Below are 24080 nucleotides of genomic sequence, written 5' to 3' on the forward strand. Positions count from 1 at the left end.
ACCTCATTGTATTGTATGTGTGGACACACCAATGAGCAATTGATGGGGATGGAAGAGGAGGCCAAATGAATGTGCAGACAGCGCTTTCCTTTTTTTCACCTTGGGCAGCAAAAACGTTAAGACCCACCTTAGTTTAAAAGCTTGTTCCGGTTTACAATCTTAGGGTGCAATCCTATGCATGTTTAGACAGGGGGAAAAGGCCTGCACATTTGGATGGCCCTTCAACCCATCTAACTGTCCTTTCAGCCACAAGTCCAGCCTGTCTGTCTGTCTCTCTGTCTATCTATCTGTTTATCTATCTCACACTCTGCATGGGCTGTTCTTTCTGTAACGTATAAGCCCGCCTGTTTCAGGAATCCCAGGCTTTTCCCCTGAGTCACACTGTCGGGATTGTGTGTTTCACAGTGTCCTATATCTGATAAGTCCATCCTCCCCCTACGTTGACCAATGGCCACTTGCCTGTGCACATAAGTCATGACAGCTCCCCATGCAGTGACCCGCAATGCTCTCCCAGCAAGCTTCAAATCAGTCTGTTTCAGAGTTCAGGCAAGTGCAGAAGCTTGGATGCATCTCGAAACACACACGCTCCAGCTATTGTGTCTATCAGCCTTCCCCAACCTGGCAGCCTCCAGATGTGTTGGGCTACAACTCCTATCACCCCCAGCCAGCGTGGCTATGCTGGCTGGGGCAGATGGGAAGCATCCAATTGGAGAAGGCTGATGTATGTTTGTGCATGTTAGCTATGTGCGTTTCATCTGCATGGAATCACACCTCTGCCTCTGAGTGGGTCACATTGCAGGATTTAGTCAGAGGGAGGGGCCCATGCCTGCATCAGTGAAGGCCGGTGGTTCCAATCTTGATGGGGCAATGAATCAATTCTGGGTTTCAGTAAGAACCAGTCAGTACTTTACGGGAGTTATCCAACGGACTGAACCCTAGCCCAAAATTGGTTCAGCACCTTGGAGAGTTTCCTTAGTCTTCTGGCTCATTCTGAGTGAAACCTGGAATGAACTCACAGCCCCACCGAAATCAGAGCAACCAGCCTTTTCTGCCCTGGGCCCTGGACTCAAGGCCTATGGGCTTAACAACACTTCATTTCTAAAATGTTAGGTGCTGGGGCTTAAGTGTTAAGTAATATCCTGCACCTGTTGGGAGACTTTTTCCCTGGGCACCAACGATGCTAACTGATGAGAAGAATGACACACCAGCTTTTGAGGAGCACGGGATAGGGAGATGGCGAGGAAGTAAGCTAGGCTACCAGTAGAGCCTTGTCACCTTTGCTTCTACACCGTATTTCCCAGCTGCATGATGGGCAGAGATTTCATAGACAATCACACAAAAAGCAGCTGCACTATTCTGAGTTTCTCCGAGGAGTAGTGTGTGCTCCCCCTCCCCATTTTCCCAGCTACCTCCCTTATTTGCTCCCCCAGCTTTTACTGACAGTACATTAATATAGTATATAGCTTGGATTAAATCCTTGCTTTCCCCCCTCTCCCTGACTAATAATGGTCTCTGCCACCTCTTTGCACTCTATACAAGCTTTTCTGGAGCAGCCATTTATGCATATCAGCCAGCTGGGGTAACATCTGCAGTTACTATAAGACATCTGATGTTAGAACTGTTTTCTTCCCTGCTCCTCAGTAAATGCTTAACTCCTTGTGTGTTATTTGTTCCAGAGGGGTCGTGAGGATGGATGTTAAAATCCAGAATGTTGATATAAACCAGTGCGCCAGCGGACAGGGATGGTTTGCAAACACACACCAGTGTGACCTCAACAGTACACAGGTAAGGAAGATCCTTGGAGCCGTGCTCCCAATTAAGACCCATAATCATGTGAGAATGGTAGAGATCCAGACTAGGAGTCTTCTCTGTTATAACACCTTGACCAGTGGAACGGTTTCCCCAGAAATACCCACCTTCTGTCACGTCTAAGGCCTCCCCTTGCTACTGTTTTTATCTGACATGTAGTACAGCGCCTGCAGCAGGCCAAGTCCTGTATAGAACACAGAACTGTCACAGTCCCCACACAGAAGGCTGATCATCTAGAATAATCTGCTCCATCCTAGTGCCCTTCAGATGTGTTTACTACTATAACATTGGGCTAGGGATGTGTATCACTGGGAAATCTGTTCCTTTTTCTGCTCAACGGAGTTCCACAGCATGATTGACTTATTTTGCAACTGTGAGACAAGCTGTGGGCTGTTCTCCAAACTCTGGGAACATTTTTTTTTTGCTGGGGAGGAAAGTTTCTACAATTTGTTCAAATTACGGCCAAATTTACACAGACCATGCAAATCCAGCAAATTGCTCAGAAATGTGCACGAATTCCTCAGAAATTTCTGCACATTTCCAAGGCATCTGTGTATACAATGGCTGAATTTGCATGATTTGTATAAATTTGGTCTAATTTGTGCAAATGCAGCCAAAATTTGCACAAATTGCAGCAGCCCCCCCACAAATGCAAAAGAAATAAATCCCCAGAAAATACACAAATTGGCCCAACTCATTGCAGGTCCCAGGATCTGAGCCTAGGAAAATCCATCAAACCCCACCCTCCAAACGGATTTCTCAGACATCCCTACATTGGGTATGCTGGCTGGCGATGATAGGAGCCATACTCCAACACATCTGGAGGGCATATCAGGTTGGGGAAGGCTGTTCTAGACAGAGGAATGGGAAGAGGTCAGGGGTTGAACAATGGAAGTGGGAAAGAAAGAGTGAGGCTATTTACAGCACTGGAGTAAAAAGGGAATTTTGCACAACTCCAGTATTCAGCAGTTTTCCAAAACTGGTAATGTTCAATGATTACTTTTGGAATTTGACTTGGAAGGATACTTTTTGATCAGCTCCCTTACATCTGGTTGACGGAGTTACAATCCATAGGAACGTTACCATTTGTTGAGATCTGCAGGAGAGCCTCGTCATACACTCACTTTCCATCCTGTCAACCGATATGAGTGTTAGATTGGTAGAGATGTAGACTAATAGTCTTTGCTGGTATAGATTCTGGACTCTGGAACTGTTTTTCCCGAAATGCCCATCTAAGGGCCAAACGAGCTCTGATGTTAATTGCATGAATGTAATTAATGTGCAGGGTCTTTTGTTATACCAATAGCAGCCAATTTTGGCCAGAGCAGCCTTTGAACTGTGGCGGGTGACGAGGCAGAGTTTAACTCTTTGTCTCCCTGCCGTGGCCCCAACAAATATGGGCTCTTGGAAGCTGCTATTTGCATCTTCAGTGAACTTTACAAAGGCGCCAAAGCAGGCTTCCCTTGAAATGCAAATAGCCGCTTTGGAGAAGCAATTTTTGTTTGGGCTGTGGCAATATAGAATAGCGCTGTAAGTATTGTACAGTATTTTAATAATGGGGACTAGAAGCTTGTAGCTGCTGCACTTCTCACATTATATTACTTCCCTCAAAGCATGTAACATCAACCAGAAATTCTTCTTTAAAATAAAAAAAATCACAGAAGTGTAAAATGTAATTGAAAAGGAAACACAACCAGGATCACTTGTGACTGCATGTGCTTTTGAAAAGCATACTTTCTTTTTGATATCTGCAACTCTTGCAATCATAAATGGAATGTTAATAGAATGTGGTGATTTGTTAATAACATTTATAGTGTATTAATTTTAGTCCATAATAACATTTCTATTAAACATTTTGGTGTATCCCTGTTTAATTCCTCCACATCCCCCTTCTTCCTTTCAACACAGCTCTTGCCATTTAAAACCCTTCATAATAGTTCCTTCCAATTTAAAACACAGGATTTCTATGAGCAATTTAAATGGCAGTGTGCGTGATGTCATTTTATAGATGTTACCTTGTCAAAACCTCTGCTCAAAATATGAAGGGCATTTTTTCTTTGAATGAACCTTTCTGAGATTCACTGCAGGTTTTACTTTTCTGTGACATTCCTTGCTGCTACAGGGATAGTGTCTCTTTCTCTCTCTCTCTCTCTCTCTTGTGTTGTGTTGTCTAGTTAGCTTCGTTCCCAGCCAACTTCAGTGTTCTTCCTCCACCTCTGCCTTCCCAGCCATTCTTTGTAGCTTTCCCCCTGTGTCTCATTTCCCCTTTGCTTCCAGCCACCCTGTATTATCCCTTTCTGCTGACCCATCTGCCTCCTTCAGCTGCTCTATACCTTCACAGCACAGCAGGGTTTTAATGTGCAAATCTGCATTTAAGCACCTTTTACTGAGCGTGTGTTTGTACGTGTCTCATTACTAGCACTGGGCACAGTCTGTAAAGGGCGGTGCTGGGCTGGTTCTCTGCTATTATTATTATTATTATTATTATTATTATTATTATTATTATTAACATTTATATACCACCCCATAGCCGAAGCTCTCTGGGCAGTTTACAAAAGTTAAAAACAGTGAACATTAAAACCAAATATACAAAATTTAAAACCATAAAAAGCATAAAATACAAACAAAAACAGACAATATCTGTTTAAAACAACAACAACAACAACAACAACAACAACTTAGTCCTATAGGTGGTTATAGTCTGAGCAACCAATCAGGTGCCACATGACAGAACCCATCTTGGGAAGTCTCCAGACATGTACACCAGTTAGATACAAAAAAGAAGGGGTGAGATTTCTGAACTTTGAAAAACCAGGCTGAATTCATCTGTTTGGCAATATTTGCAGTAGGGTACAAAATCAATCTCATTTTGACTTAGAGAAAAACACATTTTTTTAAAAAAAAAAAAAAGTCTGAAGCAGGACCTGCCCAAGACATTTTGGTACCTGAGGCCAACAACATTAACATCTCAACAACCCCTGCTGCTCCTGCTATATTAACTAAGAGGTGAGTGCAAGTCAGCAGGATATTATCCTGTCTCTACCAAAATGAAAGGGAACAACTCAAAAGCACTACTGATCACATTAAAATAAAGATGGACCCTCAGAATAGCAACCAAAGGTTTAAAGAAGCCTGGCCTTTCCTCAGGCCTGGGTTTAATTCATGGAATTGAGCTTGGACGTCATATTCCTCTCGGTTTTCATGTCTAAAAGCAAGTTTCTAGCTCTTATGATCAAAACGATAGGTGAGGGTGACCACTTGTCCTACTTGAAAGAGGCAGCCCTCTATTTGAAGCCATCCTCTATTTGAAGCATTGTCCAGTCCCGGTCTGGTCCAAATATGAAGAACCCTAAGAAAGGAGAGCCAGCAGGGGCCTTTAAGTTGCTCATGGATAGCACTTGGGTAACAGACTGAGCAGGCACACAGCTGACAGCCCTCCTCTAGTGAGATGCATTACATTTCTATTTAAAGTATAGTTATTATGGCTAAATTTGCCTCTATAAATCCGCATATGCAACTTTTAGAGAATTCTGTGTTCTCTTTTTTAGTGATGTGTAAGTGGCTGCCCTAGGATAGGCTTACGAAGTTGCCTTCTAGAAGCTCAGACATTTGGTCCATTTATTGGCTATTTTTTATCTTAGCAAACAGACAAACAAACAACAACAACAACATGCCAGAGAGTGATCTTACAAACTTTTCCATGCAAAGCATCAGCGGAGGGTGGTGGCTGTGATTTTGCTGGGGCTGCGACTCCATCCTAGGATTCAGTCAGAGCCAGACAGACCTCTAAAGGTGCTATCCAAGGTCCTGAACCCATTTTAAGGATAGGATTGCCCAGGATTTCCAGTAGGCAGGTGGCGGGCTTCAGTCTCCTGTATAGTTCCTTGCTTGCATAATGTACACTGAGCTTTTCATGGTGCAGAATGTGGGTTACTGTAGCAGAAAATTGTGATTTCTTTATCTTTTAATATCAAGCTGTGGCTTTATTTGTAGAGGGGCATGTGCAGCAGAGCTCTGATGATAGGGATGTGCTAAAGAAACGATTTATAGGGAATTTTGCTGTTAAGGAAGTATAGAGGTCAGCTTCTGAATCAGCTATTTGTGGTTCTACATCAGGTACATATTTGCTTTACATAACCGAAAAGCTAATCATTCTAATCATACGGAGAAAAATGACATTTATTTAAGAAAACATTTACCTGTTTTTCACTGTAAAATAATCCCAAAGCGGGGTACAAGCAATAAAACACGGACCCTGTTCAGATGACATGCTAAGCCACTGTGGTTAACCATTTCAAATTAAACATTATGAATCATGATTTAGTGTGTCTGGGGAAGCTTTTCCAATTATGGTGGCTACATAACCACGGTTTAAACACTCTCACTAACCATTTGCTCCCAAAGGGTTAGCGGCATAACCATGGCTTAGCGTGTTATCTGAACAGGCCCACAGTAAAATACTACAACATTAAACACGCACACCCCAAAACCCCAGAATCAAACAGGGGAGAACATTAACTGGTAAATTGTTTATACAATGCAAACAAAGAAAAAGAGAGAGAAAACTGATCAAAAGCCAGGATAAACAAATAGGTCTTTAGCTGGCACCGAAAGCTTGTAATGCAAAATCATAGAATCACAGAATAGCAGAGTTGGAAGGGGCCCACAAGGCCATCGAGTCCAACCCCCTGCTCAATGCAGGAATCCACCTTAAAGCATCCCTGACAGATGGTTGTCCAGCTTCCTCTTGAAGGCCTCTAGTGTGGGAGAGCCCACAACCTCCCTAGGTAACTGGTTCCATTGTTTGATAGCTAAAAGGTTTGGGAGGCATCTGTAACTCTTTACCTATTTCTGCAAACCGGTTAGCAAGTGTTCAATGAGCAATGTCATTTTTTGCCAAGACGGTGTGGTAGAGCGAGGGCTCAGAGGGATGCAGCACCAGCACATTTTTATAAGCAGGGACTCTGACATCATCTGCCACCCCTCACCCCTCAGAATTCCCTGTTTCCTCTGAGCTTAACTGCAATCCTCACAGCAGCTGGGAGGGTGCATGTGATGAATTCTCCCAGCAACAACATATTGTTCCCTGTTGTAATGCAAAGCATTTTGGGGTGGCTTGGTCTTGAATGGGCCATTCAGACCCATTAGCTTCACAAAAGCCCTGATCCTGGTGGAGAGGCAAACCCTTAGAACTTGTTCATTGATATGGATCAATGCAGTTGCCCGCATTTTGGACTGCCATGGTTTGCTGAAATGGGTTAAAAGTTTCTGTGGGGGTGGCTATGGGGACTGCCATGATGAGCGCCTGCACTTCCGAATTTACCTGGGCACCACTGGCCAAGCCTAAGTTGAGCCTTGTCAGTGTTGCCTATGGAATACGATGAATATAGCAAAATGTCAATCTAGAATCATCTGTATACAAGGGGGAGCAGGGGAGAGGAGACGGAGCTTACTGCTAGAGTTGGGTTGGAGCAGTGGGCAGCCATGCTCAAATCAAAAATGGAAGGCCTGTCACTGAGTACTGCTCTGTGTAACAGACTTACGAAAGCCAGCGGCTTCATCCTACCTGGGAATCATAGAGGCCACCTATTCCCATCATTTCAACAAGGCATGTGTAGAAGAGCCCTGCTGGATCAGACTGAGAGTCCATCTAGTCCAGCATCCATCAGTTGTTAGCCAGATGCATCCAGGAAGCCTGCAAGGAGGTCCTGAAGGCTCCCAGTACCTGATGCTCAGAGGTATACAGCCTCCTACTACAGAAGTTCCATTTAGCGATCAAACAAAATGTTGCAGTGTGGAGTGTGTACTCTATTCCATTTCCCCTTCCGCCTGGTTTTCTGTCTCCACCCACCCCAACATCCAGTCAGCATTCTGTGGCCACTGAGCGTGATCAGTCTTCATTAGATTGTTTTGGGTGATTCCCCCTCCTTCTGTTTTCTTGTTCATGAAGTTGTTTTGTACTTTTGCAAATCTCAGGGTTCCCTGAGTTGGCTGATACCCTGCCTCTTGTGTATGGCACCATTTTGGCTACGTAAGCATTCTCCCCCTGAAGACTGAAAATAGAAGGAATTATATTTATTCTTTAATTGTATAAACATTAAAAAAAATCTAAACAAGTGACCATCACCATATCTTGTACCTATGAATCCCACACGTGAATTATCCATATATTGACATCAGAGTTTTGTGCCCATGGGTCAGGTCTGTCTATCTCTTGGGACTGCACCCTACATCTGCCAGGTGAGACAGCAAATACACGGTGCCCCATGGTACAGCCATCTTTGCTCACAGCATCCAAAAATCACACAACACAGCAAGTTCTCTTTTGAATCCTTCCTCTTTTGATTTGACAAGAGTTTTTTTTTATTTTTTGAAATAAAAAATTGAAACACAATCCAGCATTATTAATTAACAGTTTACATCTATCTTTGGTCCTTATTTCCATTCCTTCCTCCTTTTCTCATGCTGGGTAAGTACCAGCAACACATGCTGATCACTATATGTGTATAATTAAATTATTACTGAACCATGGGAGTCCTTTAAATATCCTCTTCCCCAGGCACTTTTAAATTCGCAGTGTGTGAAGTTTTTCTGCCTTCTAAACTCCCTGTCCCAACCACAACTCCCTTCTCCTCGATTTCCTTCTCACTTTCTCCACATAAGCTTGGCTACTCCTAGTCACTTTTGTCTTCTTCTCCCACTTCTTTGTGCCTTCTGCATGCTATTGCTTTTACCTGAAATGCAATATGTTCCTCAAACCACTTCAAATTAGGGCAAACATTTTAGCAGAGAGCTGAATGGATGAATTCCGTCCCACCACAAGTTCTGAAATGGACTGTGGATTCCAGAATGGATACTATAAGCTAATTTAGTTATGCGCAAAGAGGCCTAGTGTGGCAAAGAGGCCTAGTGTGGCAAAGAGGTCTAGTGTGGCAAACAGCCCTAGTGTGGCAAAGATGTCTAGTGTAGTTCTTTGTGCATGGTCTGAACGCCCCCACCCCCCCATGTGCAAAGGGATGTATTGTCCTAGAACACATGATGTGTATGGGGTCCTTTCATGGCCTGTCTTACCATGTGTGGGTTAAGCTCAGTGCTGGGGCGAACAAAATACAGGGCAAAAGTGTTCGGCAAAGTCTGAAGGCAGGCAAAGAACAGAAGCAAGAGGAGCAGTGAAAAAGCAGGTGGAGCCATGGCAACTTTGACAGGCAAGCAGTTCAAACTTTTGTTCCTTTATTTCATTTCTATGCCATCTAACAGCCAAAGCTCTCTGGGCAGTTCACGAAGATTAAAAACCCGAAAAATACATTATACATAGTATAAAAACCATTTACATATAAACAGACAATACATGCGCGCACACACGTCTAAACAATTATTAAAAACAATCAAATATCCAAGGAACAGGGCCTTCTCAGGAATTCAGGGCAGGATCTACACTACTGCTTTAAAATGGTTTATAACAGTAGTGACAACTGTTAGGGCCCAGGACATGCTCCATATAGAGTTTTCAAAGTGTTATATCCTGCTTGGTGTAGATCTGTCCTTCCGGGGATTCCTCATAGTCCACCATTACTGGAGGAGCGGGCATAGTTTCTCCATAGTTGCTGCAGTATCACTACTGTCAGGGGAACCCAGAAGACCTTTCGACTCTGCCATGTGCAGAGGCCTCTGGGAATGACACCCTTTCACTCTGCTGCAGGCCTCAGAGAATGCAAGGCTGGTGAACTGTGGAGAGGATACGTCCGAGGTGGGGCAGAGCTCAATACTCTCATTGCCACCTCCTTCTGTTTATTTCTGGTTGTGTTTTATTTTCCAGACTGATCTTTGTTTTGTATATATCTTTTGTATATATCTTTGAGGATGTCCCACCTTGTATGCTACACCCTGAGGATGGCCTGGAACTTGCCAGAATATGACAGCTTCTGAGACTGTTCCAGAAATGCTTCCATCCCAATTGGAACTCAGGATTCCACCTGGGGTGGTAGTCTCTGCCCCATTCCTCCTCCAAGACCCCCTTCATCAAAGCCTTGCCTGAACTACAGCCACACTTGATTTCTAACCCTCACTACGACCACAACTAATTTGTCTCTTAAAAGCCTGCTTCCAATGCTGAACTTCAACTTAATAGTCAGGATGAGCCCTCTGAGCATGCACAGATAGTGATGCAGCTAGGGCTGGACCTTGGGACCAAAGGCTACCAGCCCCCCTCCCTTGCCACCACCACAAAATAACCATCCAAAGTGTGGCAGGTGATGAGGGCAACAGAAGCAAACTCCATTTTATCCCTGTAGTCCTGGTGGTGCTATGATTTAAATGAGTTCAAAATGCAAAAGCGCACATGCACAGGGTTTATTTTTTAGATCAGTTTTGGCAAATGGTTTTGTTGTGATTGTTCCAACTCGTCAGGAATGCAGAAGCAGTTGCAAGGCATGGAATGGTGGTTGGGAAGGGGGAGGGTGGCAACATGAAGAAAAACGCTTTCAGTGCTTCACAACTGAAGTAATACATATGGCTGTCTAAAGCTGCCAGCCCCCTCCCCGCGACCCCATTTAGTCCAGGGTCTAAAATTGCCTAGCTGCACTACTGTGTGTGGAGTGCTTTTCCTTCACCGCTAAGGACACACAGCCCTCCCTTGCACATCTAAGATGAGGAGGAAAAGCTTCCAGGTCAACAGGTCTATTTTCCACCTGGGCTTGTGCCATAGCATCATCTTGCTTCCTTTATTCCCTATCTTTATTTCCACAGAGCTACTTCCAGTGTCGATCTACTTCTACAGAGACTCTTCCAGTGTTGCTTGGAGACAAAAGTGGATTTATGATTTTTGCCATGCAGATCTGAATCCTTGGCAGGACCTAAACCGCTGCTTTAAAACGGTTTATAATGGATTTGACAACTGTTGGGGGCCATGACACGCTCCATATACAGTTTTCAAAGTGTTGCATTCTGTTTGGTGTAGATCTGGCCCTTGTTGCTTAACCTGTGTCCTGCTCAGGCCAATTATTGGAAACAGCAAATGTGTAGTTTTCAGAGCAGAAAATCATAGATATTTGAGGCATTTCTACTCCCTTGCCATCACAGCCTTTCTTGCCCCAAGCTACACTGTCTCTCCACATCACTCAGTAAAATCAGAAAGACTGTGCATCAAAGAAGCAGATGATCCCCCCCTCTCCCCCTACCTCTTAGCCACCATAATTTTTTACACTAGGAAAGCAACACTGTGTTGAGCTTAAATGCCTTTGCTGAACTCATCTTGTTCTCCTGTTGCTGTGATTATTTTGCCTCTCTTCTTAAGCCCTTAGGCCTGTTTACACATGAATGAGATTGAGCTGGTAGAGTGGACTGTTCCACTTCACACTAGGAACATCATCACACAGGAGAAAAACACATTTGCTTACTGTGGCTTCTCTGCCCACGCGTTTGTCCCTCATTACTTCCTCTTTTGAAAGAGGACGTAAACAATGTGCATGTGGCCCATTCAGTGGGCCGTTTTGATCCCGCTGCTTCTCCTGCACACAGCAGGAGTTAGAGGCAACTTCCATCTTTAAAAATAAGTCGGACTTACTGGGGGGGGGGGTTTGTGGCGTGAAGAAGGCAGGTAGGGGCGGGAGGCATGCAGGAGGCAAACTATGTCTTGAGAGGGACTCGTGAAAATCCGTGAGTGCCCAGTAACGAGCATGCAATAAAATGCTCATCTGATGGATCTCTAGGAGAGAGAGGGCTTGTCTACACCAAGCAGGATATTCTACTATGAAAGCAGTATATAAAAGGCAGGAGCCACACTTCTGCTTTATAGCGGTATTGAAGTGCACTGACAACTATTGGGGCCCATTGACACATATACCATATTAACACTGTCATAGTGTTATATCCTGCTTGGTGTAGATGTGTCATGGGCCCCAAAAGTCGTCAGTGCACTTCAGTACCACTATAAAGCAGTAGTGTGGCTCCTGCCTTTTAAATACCGCTTTCATACCACTTTCATAGTGGAATATCCTGCTTGGTGTAGATGAGCCCAGTGACTCTTTTGGAGGCCACTCCACACATTGTAAACTTAGGCCACAGCTAGACTGAAGGTTTATCCTGGGATCATCCAGGGTTCACCCCTGCCTGAGCACTGGATCCCTTGTGTGTCACCTAGATGAACAGGTTTGACCCCTGGACGATCCAGGGATAAACTTTAGGTCTAGCTATGGCCTTACTGAAAGTAGAGAGAAAGGTGGCTAGGCCTCTAGTTTTGTACTTACAAGGCAGTTTGCTTTGTGCAGGGAACATTTAAAAATGCTATTCCTCCCACTCCCACAGGCTGAAATAGTACATTCCTCCAAGGGCCCTACCACCTAATTCCTATAGCATCTTGCGTATATGCAGATCCAACATTACACTGGCATCCTTTCGTGTTCTGCATCAACTATGTGGGATGAACACCCTTCTCCTTTTGACTCTGCCTATCGATTTAAGGTTCTGTTGCAAATTCTATTTTTGTCTATTCCCGGATCAAACTAAAGGCATAAAGTCTTCCGCTTCTACCAAATCCATGTAGCCTTTTAACGGGCAGTGGAGAAACAAGGGTTTAAGCAAGATGTCAGTGACCTGGACTGATGGGTTTCTGGCCAGTATCAGTGCTATTTTTATATGTTTAAATGAGTGCTGCAACTTCAATGTTTATATATGGCTACCAAATAAATACATTGAAACTGAAACTGCCCTGACAGCTTCAGCTATGGGGTGGTATAAAAATGTTAATGATGATGATGATGATGATAATAATAGCCACCATGATTGTATTGCAAGAAATGCCTAGACTGGGAAGACTTTTAAATTAATAAAGTAGCAACACTTCTGGTCCTTAAAGTTCTCCTTCTCTCTACTACTGACAATATTTCCTTCCTTGTCTTCTCTCATGTCATTTCTAGCTCTTTCCTTTCCATGCAAGCTCATCAACACACCGCATACTCAAGATCTCACACATCCTTGAAATCTGTGTTAATTAATCCAGAATAAGTACTATCCCTTGATGGTTCCTTTATCTCATTGTTAATGTGCATGGTGCTTTACAGAGTAGGAACAAAAAATCAGGTTCCTGCTCCAAGGAGCTAACCATCTATAATGGAGGGGAGGAAAAACCACGCTTTCAGCTCAGTCACATATAATTGGTCTGTGAGCTCCATCACACCAGCGTTTTATTTATTTATTTATTTATTTCTATTTCTATACCGCCCAATAGCCGGAGCTCTCTGGACGGTTCACAAAAATTAAAAACATTCAAAGTATAAAACAACAGTATAAAACCACACTATAAAATACAATATAAAAGCTCAACCAGATCAAAACAGCAGCAATGCAAAATTACAAATTTAAAACACCAAGTTAAAATTTATTTATAGACTGTTAAAATGCTGGGAGAATAAAAAGGTCTTCACCTGGCGTCTAAAAGCATGTAATGTAGGTGCCAAGCGAACCTCCTTAGGGAGCTCATTCCACAGCCGGGGTGCCACAGCAGAGAAGGCCCTCCTCCTGAAGGCTCCTCCTCTTCCTTTTAGCCTGCTATCATGGTGTGTTCCATACAAAGGACTCAGATGACACCATCCATGTCCTGCCTTGATCTTGCCCCTTCCCCCCTCCCCTTTGCGAGGTTTCCAAGTATCATATCTAACCCTACTGCCTCTGTCTTGGGAGAAGATGTTTCAGGTAATCAATCAGAATCAGATTCAGAACTAGAAGATGCAGCACCAGACACCAACCAGCCTGTACCAGTGGGGGAGGAAGCTCTCACAGGCGATTCCCCAGCTGGGAGTCAGCCCTCTCCAGAGCTTATCTCCTCAAGGCCAAATCCTACACACTCAGTGGGAAGTGAGGTTTCTTCTGGAGGTGAGCATCCCGACAAGGACAAGCTAGCTGATGCTAGGGTCCACCGGAAGCTCAAACGCATGGCACGGCGTGAGAAAGTCGGTTCGATTACACCAGAACCTGCCTCCACACCAGGCTCCCTGAAGTTACAGGCGTTTAGGAAGTACTTTCCTATTCTTCTTGAGCAGACAATTGTCTTGCTTAGTTTGCATAGTTTTGCCTAGGGGGACGTTTCCAAGAGGTTAGACTCTCTTCAGGTAGAAGAGATGTTTGTTGCTTAATAAAAGCTTTGTGGATTACTTAGCAAGCCTCATCATTTGCCTCCCATTGAAAGCAGGAGTTTTTTGAGAGACAGGACACCAAGTGCAGGGAAGGAACGTTTTTTCCAGCAGTGAGCTCAACCCTCTATGTGTATTTTTATCGCATTGTACTGAATCCGATGTTCTGAGGCCGGGGGGGGGGGGGGCGTGCCAGGTCTAGGTGTGCCTGCGAACAATAGTTTGTAAAGGGAGGTACAAATGAGATCTGTGGGGTGTGGGGGGGGTAACAGCGATTCCGAGGAGAGGTGTGAAGATGTATGAAACGCAAGGCTTTCAAACGTTAAGTAAACGGAGGGGGATAACACAAGGGCAAACATTCAGGTGTGATGGAACCTTTAGTTTCAGTAGGATGAAGACTAAGAGGGTTGTGTCAAAGGTTTAACAGAAAAGGTAGGCTTTGAAGGGAGAGAGAGAGAGGTAGCAACATATAATCTGACTAAAGGCCTATCTTGTCCAGCATTCTGTTTGCACACTGGCCAACCAGATGCCCTTGGGAAGCCCACATCAGGTCATGAATGATTTTACAGGCCTATAGATCAGCAAGAGAAAAGGGGCAAAATCATTTAAAGGTGCAATCCTATGCATGTTTAGACAGAAAAAAAAGTACTACAACTTTCTAGAATTCCTCAGCCGGCACTGATGGCTGGGGAATGCTGGGAGTTGTAGGACTTTTTTATGTCTAAACATGCATAGGATTGCACCTTAAAGCAGATTAGGATTCCACTGTAAGTATTATTTATTTATTTATTTATTTATTTATTTATTTATTATAGTACTTTTATCCCGCCGTTTAGCCAAAAAGGCTCTCAAGGCGGCTTACAAAAATATTTCTTAATACAGTCCCTGCCCACAGGCTTACAATCTAAAAAATATGACACAAAAGGAAAGGGGATTGGGGGGGGGGGGGGAGAAGCAAGCAAATTCAGGCACTTGATTCTTAGTTGCAAAGTTCAGCAACTGCTTCCTTTCCCTCTGATGGCCGTAGCAGCGGCAGTTGGTAGCAGGAGGGAGGGAACTCTCAGCTGGAGCTGGACCCAGGCAGGATGGAGGATGCATTGAAAAAGGTAGGAGAGCCACTCTAATGACATCAAATTGGTTAAAATGTTGTAAAATCTGAGAATTGATTCTGAAAGCTCCATCCGACGAGAGTTTTACTCCACACTCGTTACTGGGCACTCACAGATTCCTTGGAGGTAGCTCACATGACATCGTCTGCCCCTTGTGCACCTTCCGCCCCTTCTGGTCTTCCTTGCGCTACAAGGAAAACCAGAAAAACTCCAAAATATAAACCGAAGTTGCTGCTCTCTCCTGCTATGTGTGGGAGAAGCAGCGTGTTCACAACGAGGGACTGAATGGCCTTCGTGAGCCTTGTTTACTTCCTGTTTGAAAACAGGAAGTAACTGAGTGTCCACAGAGAAGCGACGGTAGCCAGCATTAGCCAGCGTTTCCTCCAAGGTGTGATGGAGCTTTGAGTGGCACTGAAAGAATTTTTTTGACATGGAGAGAAGTATCTGATTTTACTTTCTCTTGATCCACAACATTTACGCAAATAGGTTTAAAGGTGGGTGCTTTTAAGAAATTAAACAAAAAACAACCACCACAGTATGCAAGTACTAAATTTGACAAGTGGATGCTTAATATTATTGCTTTAAAATTCATCCACAAGTCTTGAATTTTTTAAAAAATAAGTATCCCACAAATTTCAACATTTAAAAAACATTCAAACTCCCAAAAGTGAAATTTGAATTCTGCCAACTTTGGAGTGCATGTGAAACTTCGTTTCACCTTTGTTATACCCATCATATTCCTATCCCACCCCCTTCTTTCAGCTTGCCTTCTGCTGCGTGGCTTTGAAGTCTGAAACGTGATTTTGAAATGAACGGCGGAACTGTCAGTATGCAAACCCCGGGATTTCATGATTCCAAACTGAGCGCACAGATGGAACGGCCTGCTGGTTCTATGCATACCTCTCTGTGCACCTTTTCGCTTTCAGCCTCACTGCCCCACTTCTTCAATGACATCTGTTCTCCTAGTGTGGGGTTTAAGAGGTCTGTAGGTCCTTTGACGTTAAAGGAAGGCTCACTGATGGATGGTCATTCCGTGGTCACGTTAGCTCTCCTTTTGGCAGTGGTCGCTTTCCATGGGATTAGTGTGCTCTGCGGCATTAGTGATCCATTTAGGTTTTAGGAAAAGGGGATTTGGCCATCCAGCATTTGGCTATTATAATGCTTAAATGTTTAACCACTGGTGTCCAGAAAAGGCGGGGGGGGCAATATGAGCAAGCTAGTGAGGAGCTGCAGTGGCAGAAAAGACAAGACTGAAGACACTTGTTCTATCTTAATCCGACAAGAGGTTAAGAGGAGGTTGGCTGGCTTAGAAGGGCGGGAGAATCTGGATCTTAATCTTGTAAATCTGTCCTCAGATAGAAGCCATCCAGGCGTGAGGTATTTTGATTGTTATCATGAGGGTAGCCCTTAGGGCTTAATTGGAACCAGAGCTGAAGCCCAGAATCTGTTTGAAATGCCCAGAGCAAAGACCCTTAGACAGGGTTACGTAGGAGCATAGGAAGCTGCCTTATACTGAGTCAGATCATTGGTCCGCCCAGCTCAGTATTGTCAACACGGACCAACAGCAGCTATCCAGGGTTTCAGCAGAATTCTTTCCTAACCCAACTTGGAGATGGAACAACTTTCTCCCCTGCAAGGAGAAAGAACATTAACCCTGTCCCCTCTCTCTGTGGTATGGTGGTGATCACAGCCTGAGGGAGAGATAAGCCCATTGGCGGAGGAGGAGGAGGAGAGCCCCATTTAAGGAGGCAACTGAGAGCATCTTGCCTAACTGCCCTACCCAGGGCCGGTGCTACCATAGAGGCCACTCAGGCAGCCGCCTAGAGAGCCAAGCTAAGAGGGGCGCCGGGCACAGCGCAGCACTCACACACATTGGCTGTGAGCCGGCCCGAGGATTCAGCTGGGCCTGGGCGGGCGAGATGGCGCCCCGTGCCCGCCCAGCCGAAGCGAAGCCAGGGATGCTGGGGTGGGGGTGGGGCAGCGCCACGTTTGGACTTCCGGAACACGCCCGGAAGAGAGAGAGAGAATGTATGGGTGAATGGGGTGCATGGGGTCTTTGAGTGAATGCATGTGTTCATGCGTGTGTTTGTTTGGAGTGAGTGATGCTGAGTGTGTGTGCGCGCACATGCATGTGAGTTGGGGGGGATGATTTGGAGGTGATCTTCCTATTAAATAATGCATTTTGGACCCACAGACGTTCCTTTCCAATTTGTTTGCTATAATTGGCATGACGTATTTCTTGCACTTTAAAATAAATTTAGCAGTTTCAAGTTTTGTGCTTCTTATTTTTTCCAGGAAACATATGTTCTTAAAAATCAAAGTTGGCATTTGGGGGGGTGGGGTGTTGAAAGTAGCTCACCTTGCCTAGGGCGCAAAATAGTCTGGCACCGGCCCTGGCCCTACCCCACCCCTACCCCCAAAACCTGGAGACAGTCCTGTTCCTAGGGGGTCACTTACACATTTCCAAAAAAGAGAAAATGCATCATCATCATCATCTTAAAAAAAATGCAGGACTAAAGTTGAGACTGATTTGCATAAATTAGCGCATGTAAATTTTAGATCCACATTACTATAATTAAAATAGAAATGCAGTATCTCTTAACATAGTGGGATGACTGTGATTGGGTGATCTGTGTGCCTTGCTCGGACTGCTGTCCAGGTCCTAAGTGTTGATGGCCAACTTCAAAGCCCCTCAGTGCTCTCCCTCCTTATGGTTGTTTATCTTTTACTTTGGACTGGACAGGCCTTCAAACCAAGGACTCTCCTCTGTAAAGCAGAACACATGGCCACCTTAAGTGCCACTGGGACATGTGGTGTAAAAGTGGGCACCACTTATGAACAACACTCAAGGGTCTTCAGCCAGGATACTCTACCCAGCCAGGACCGGAAGTCAGAGGGATCCTCTCGGAGGACTGACTGGTTGTTTCCCGCTTCTTGCTGAAGCATCCAAAGCCTGAGCCTTGCCCCAAACACCGCATGCTTACGACTCAGCAGGAAGTGGAGCCCTTAAGGTTTAGGCGGAAGCCATTTTGAAACCATTCATAATGTAGACAAGCAACATCATGCAGACCAAATTGGGTAACATAATATTTTACATGTCTCATTTCTCTTTCATTCTTCCTTCAAGAAATACCTACGATACCTAGGTCAGCACTCGTCCATCCAAGCACTAGTAGGGTGACCCTATGAAAAGGAGGACAGGGCTCCTGTATCTTTAACAGTTGTATTGAAAAGGGAATTTCTGCAGGTGTCATTTGTATATGTGGAGAGCCTGGTGACATTTCCTCTTCATCACAACAGTTAAAGCTGCAAGGTGCCCTGCCCTCTTTTGTATCTGGCCACTCTAGTATAGCTCCTGCAGCTTGAACTGTTGTGATGAAGAGGGAATTTCACCAAGTTCTGCATGCATACAAATGACACCTGCTGAAATTCCCCTTTCTATACAACTGTTAAAGACACAGGAGCCCTGTCCTCCTTTCCATATGGTTACCCTAAGCACTAGCCAAGCTTTGACCTAATTGGCTTTAATAATACTCACCATCTCTGTCAGATCATTCACTAGGAATCAAGATTCAAAACGTTATGGATAGGAGAGCCCTCTTAAGGGGCTGCTTTTGCTGCTTACCAAGATTATCAAGAAGCTTCGTTTTGTTTTTATTTCCTCTTGCATATAGTAATGAGAGTGTTGCTGTTATTATTGTTATTATTGAGTATGGCTCTGGTGTTTAGCTTATGTATGTAATACATGCAGAAAATTTAACTTCCCACAGCACCTTGGGATCCAAAAATTAGTGGGAATCCTGATTTCAATCTGTAGTTGAACGAGCAACAAAAGCAGATTGGAAAGAAGGTTAAAAAGACCTGTCCCAGGAAGCCAAAGAAAGCCATTCTGTGAACAGAAAGCTAAACCTCAAACTACGGGCTTTATAAATTCGCTCTGCTTTAGCCAGGCATTTTCTGGAGAGAAAGGCGGGGAGAGAGACTAACTCACACATATATGCATTTCTCCTTTCAGTGCATCCCACAGGAAACCCAGGGTTTCGTCCTCGGAAGATACCTTTGCCTCTGCAAACCAGGTTTCTATGGGGCAAGCAGAGCCGCCTCTTCTCCTTCCTCCACCAATAATGGCCAGCCTGGTAGGTAGAAGAATCACACAACTTTTTTAGCAACTGCCACAGTCCAAGTTATTTATTTTCTCACTTTATTATGTATTATTTATACAGTGCCATTTCTATACCTGGTGCTTCATAAAGAACACAGGCATGACAGGCCCCTGTGGGGTAGGGCTTGCCAGGGCCGACGAGAGGGGGGAGCCTGGTACAAATTGCTGGGGCCCGGCAGTCCGGAAGGGGGTTCAGGGTCTGACTATGTTGCGTAGCTTGGAGAGGGCCAGAAGCACTTGGGGGTCAGGAGCGGGAATGAGGGGGGAAGAGGCGGCCAAGGCCCTGCCCCACCTGAGTGCTGTGGGACTTGCAGAGCATCTCTCGCCATGGAGGACGTCCCTCGCCAGCCAGCCGTGTGGCCAGGGGGAAGCTGCTGCCGGGGGTCTGCCAGTCCTGTTCCCCGGGCTTCATTGAGGGCTGGGGTGGGGGAGTGGGCAGCCAAGCAGGGGGAGCAAGTGGCACTGGCACGCCTTCCGACAGTACCAGGCGGCGGGGGGGGGCAGGGCACCTGGGCCTCAGGCGGCCTTCCTCCTCCAGGAGCCGTTCTGATGCTGGCTAAAGATTTTTAGCCAGTCTGCTCTTGCTGGAGTGGGGGGCGAATTTTTTTTTTCCACCAGGGCCCAAACCCACTCTCAGCAGCCATGGTGCTTGCAATTTAAAATAGACACAGGAAAACAACAGCAATTTTTAATGCATGCTTGTGATTGGCCACTCACGGAAATTTTCAGGTCAATTTCATGATGTTGTCAACAACCAGGACGTCTCCCGTGGAATCCTTTAGAAAACCTGGGATAAAAAGAACCGCTTTTAGGCCATGGCTAGACCAGGCTTATGTCCCAGGATCATCCCTGTACATCCCAATGACACACAGGGGATACCGGGAGCAGGCAGGGATGACCCCTCCATTTGTCTGGGGCCTTAAAGTGGTCGTAGCTGGGAAACAGCAGGATCATCGGCCACTAGATGGCGCTGTCTCAATAGAACTCAATGGAACTGAATGGAGGGGAAGTATTCCATTCAAATCCCTTGTCGCCCCTCTCCTCCCATGTAATGCAGCAGCCCATAACAATTGTGCCAAAGAACCAGGAGGCAGAAAAGCCCCAGGTAAACAACATGACTTCCCTTAATGTAGAGACGCTCAAAGGAAGGGGAGAAATAGAGAGATAAGCAGAGAAAGTTACTTCAGTTATGGAGACCTGGTTGGATGAGGCTGGGGGAATAACTTTCTCCCAGCTTTGTCCACCTGGGTACTCTGTATTTTGCAGACAAGTCCTGGGGGGCAGGGAGGAGAGGTGGAGTTGCAGAAGTCTCTCCCCCTGACATCCATCCTGTAGACTTCCAGTTTTGAGTGTGTGTACCTGAAGGATACACACACAGAATAGACATTCCATTGATGTATCACCCACCCAGCTGCTCAACAGTCTCCCTTCCTGAGCTACAGTAGCTGGGGTAGACTCAGGGATAGTGCTGGTGTCTTACCACTGGGCAAGACTGCAAGTGTAGGTATGAGGGGAAGACGATGGGGCGAGTGGGAAGACTTGCCAGATAGTGGGGTTTCACGGACACAGGAGTGAGGGCGAAGGAGAGTTTAGTGGCTACAGCAGCAGCATTGCCAGGTGGGCCAAAGTGGCAGCAAGGGCTCAGGGGCCAAGCAAGGCAGCACCCCCAGGATGCTGAGTGCTGCTGATGCTGAACCTGCTGCATGATCCACTTGCCCTCTTTTGTATCTGGTCACTCTACAAAAGAGGGCAGGGCTCCTGCAGCTTTAACTGTTGTGCTGAAGAGGGAATACCACCAGGTGCTGCATGCATACAAATAACATCTGCTGAAATTTGCTTTTCTGTTCAACTGTTAAAGGTACAGGAGCCCTGTCCTCCTTTCTTTATGGTCACCCTATTTAAAGGCAAATATTTCTCTGGACATAGAAGGGTACCTGGGGAGGTATCCAGCCATGGGAGCCCCCACTGAACTTGACAAGCAGACACTGGAATCTGTTATTTTAATGTATTCCTTTCCCAACCCATTCCCACCCCCCTACCAGGAGAAAGAGCTTTCCAATATGGAGCAGTGGAGTATGGGAACTTGATGGAGTGTCAGCCCTGTCAGGAGGGATGCACTACCTGTGTAGATGGCACACCATGCTTGATCCAGGAAGATTGGTCCTTGCGGGCTGCCGTCCTGGTTTTCCAGGCCTTCTGCATGATGGCAGTTTTCTTCAGCATGCTGGTGTCCTACCACTTCAGGAAGAGCAAGGTAAGTAAAGGCAACGCTGGGCACTGGGAAGACTAACTGGATTTGCAAAGAGAGAGGAACTAGGACAGCATGTCCCTCCAGATGTGTTGCCCTACAACACCCATCATCCCCATTGGCCATGCTCCCTAAACAACTTGGGAGCAGGATACCTGAGAGAGCGCCTTCTCCCCAACCAACCTTCCTGGTCACTGAGGTCATCCGAGGGCCTGCTCCTGGTGGTTCCACCTAGATCCATCCTCCGATTGGAGTCCACCAGGGGAAGAGACTTCAGCATGGTGGCGCCCCTCCTGTGGAACTCCCTGCCTCTGGAGGTCAGGCAGGCACCAACCTTGTACTCCTTTCGGCACCTCCTGAAAACATCTTTATTCCAAGAAGCCTTTCTTTAACATGCAGCCTTGGATTACTGTTATTGCTTCTTTTACATTTTGTTTTAACTGTTTTTATTCTGTTTTTATTTTCATTTTAACTTGTACACCGCTCCAAAATTTTTCAATGGGGAGCGGTATATAAATATTCTAAAATAAATAAAATAAATAAATGCTGGTTGGGGATGATAGGAGTTGTAGTCAAACGCATCTGGAGCACAGCATGAGGATGGCAGGACTAGAATATACCCCTTGCTGGTGTCTTGGCCCCAAAATGTGTCAAGCTGTTCCCATTGGCGCTGCCTTACATGCCATGTTTTCCTCTTGACCTGAATATCTGCACCACCTCCAGAGACAACACCCCCAGCCCACCCCTCCTCCTCAGTTGTGTTGGGTTGCGCCATCATTTCACATTAATCTCTGTTTTCGTAGAGGATTCGAGCTTCAGGAGTTGTTCTTCTGGAGACGATACTCTTTGGCTCACTCCTGCTCTACTTCCCTGTGAGTATCTGTGTTGAATGCAAAGGGGTTGTCTGGGGTTACATCAGCAGTGCTGCTCTACAAGGAAGACTGAACTTGCATTGGTTCCCTAACTTTGTGGGGGGCTGAGACCGGACAAAAGGTTAGCTCTCAATGCTTTTCGTGGATTCCAGCGGAGGGAAAGGATAGACAGTTTGGACAAGAAGTGGCCCAATTGAGGTGGCCAAAGGGAAGAGTGTGGGTTGAGAAAGCTGAGCGAAGGAGTCTGTGTCTGAAGCAGCAGCCCACAGGTGTACAGCAGGAGGCAGGTAAGGAGGGAAACTGGAGACTAGGGGGGGAAAGGAAGTAAAATAAAGCAGATGGAGGGATAGAGGTGCAGATTTAGGAAAAACGGAAACAGGCAACACAAATCGCCTTTTTAGCATGTATATGCTGGGGAAACCTTAAAACCATAACTTGTGAGTGGGACAAGGGAATTCCGCTCGAAAGATACGAATGAAAAGCTGAGTTCTGTGAGCTGATTTGCATATATATATATTCTTCCTATGCATCAGTCTTTCTGTTCCTGCTGGTCCTGTGGAGGAGCCAAGAGCTAAGCAGGGCCCCGAAGCCCCGCCCACTCATCCCTGGGGAGTTCGCTCAGCTCCTCTCAGCCCTGGGGTTCTCCAAAATAATAAAATGGGGGTTGTCAGGATGTTGGATTCCACGCCCTGAGGCAATTGCTGCACTTTGTGGAACATACACAGCCATAATCCCTCGTTGGCTATATAATCCATGAGAAACGTTCTTGTTCAGAAGCGTTATTAACCAGATTCTGTAGAGTAAAACAACAAGGAATGGAGATCATTACAATCATGCCCATTTCTGAACGTCCTTAGGGAACTTGGCTAGGAGCCAATAGCTCAGAGCCAGAGAGCCATGTCAATAAGAGTCTGAGGAGAACTGGGGCTGAATGTTAATTTGAGCTCCCCCACCCTGATAATCTGGCTTTCTCCATATGTGAGGCTCAGGGCAATTGCCTCCCTTGCTCCCTCTGCCCCAGAGAGCCTGTTCTTATATTTGATTTGGGATTCTCTGGAGACATGGATGTAACTCTTCAGCCACCGGGAGAGCTATCAAATTGTGCCATGCAATTCTTTCCCCACCAAAAAAAGAGGAGTTGCAACCGTGCCTCCCTGCTGGTTAGTGGCTGGTGAAGCTGAGTTGGAAAAGCAGATGTCCTTTGAACACATGCATGTGACACGATCCCGTCTGGGGGTTGGGGAAGAGACCCGATCCACACGTCAGTCACCTTTCCTGCCCTTTCATTTCATGCAGGTGTTCATCCTCTACTTTAAGCCAAGCATCTTCCGCTGCATCGTCCTCCGCTGGGTGCGCATGCTGGGTTTTGCCATCGTCTATGGAACGATCACTCTCAAACTGTACAGGTAAGAATATTTGGAGAGGAGCGGTGAAACGTTGTTGTTGTTGTTGCTGCTGTTTTTAAAATCTCTTCTCAATCCTCCCAGAGTGCAGGACACAGAATAACGGGCTCAAGTTAAAGGAAGCCAGATTCCAGCTGGACATCAGGAAAAGCTTCCTGACTGTTAGAGCAGTACAACAATGGAATCAGTTACCTAGGGAGGTTGTGGGCTCTCCCACACTAGAGGCATTCAAGAGGCAGCTGGACAACCACCTGTCAGGGATGCTTTAGGGTGGATTCCTGCAGTGAGCAGGGGGTTGGACTAGAAGGCCTTGTAGGCCCCTTCCAAATCTGCTTTTCTATGATTCTATGAA

The 24080-nt window shown here is 45.7% G+C and overlaps 1 protein-coding gene across 1 annotated transcript in view; it reads left to right on the forward strand.

Annotated features, from left to right (window-relative positions):
• GPR179 (G protein-coupled receptor 179) overlaps positions 1-24080 on the forward strand; it is a 51111-nt gene that overhangs the window by 10838 nt on the left and 16193 nt on the right. The window contains exons 2-6 of the mRNA XM_063138162.1: positions 1677-1785; positions 19059-19179; positions 21248-21459; positions 22257-22325; positions 23622-23731. Coding sequence (XP_062994232.1) covers positions 1677-1785; positions 19059-19179; positions 21248-21459; positions 22257-22325; positions 23622-23731 — 621 coding nt within the window. The remainder of the gene's footprint in view (positions 1-1676; positions 1786-19058; positions 19180-21247; positions 21460-22256; positions 22326-23621; positions 23732-24080) is intronic.

The sequence above is a fragment of the Elgaria multicarinata genome, chromosome 11 (assembly GCF_023053635.1).
Source record: "Elgaria multicarinata webbii isolate HBS135686 ecotype San Diego chromosome 11, rElgMul1.1.pri, whole genome shotgun sequence".
NCBI classification, from domain to species: Eukaryota; Metazoa; Chordata; class Lepidosauria; order Squamata; family Anguidae; genus Elgaria; species Elgaria multicarinata.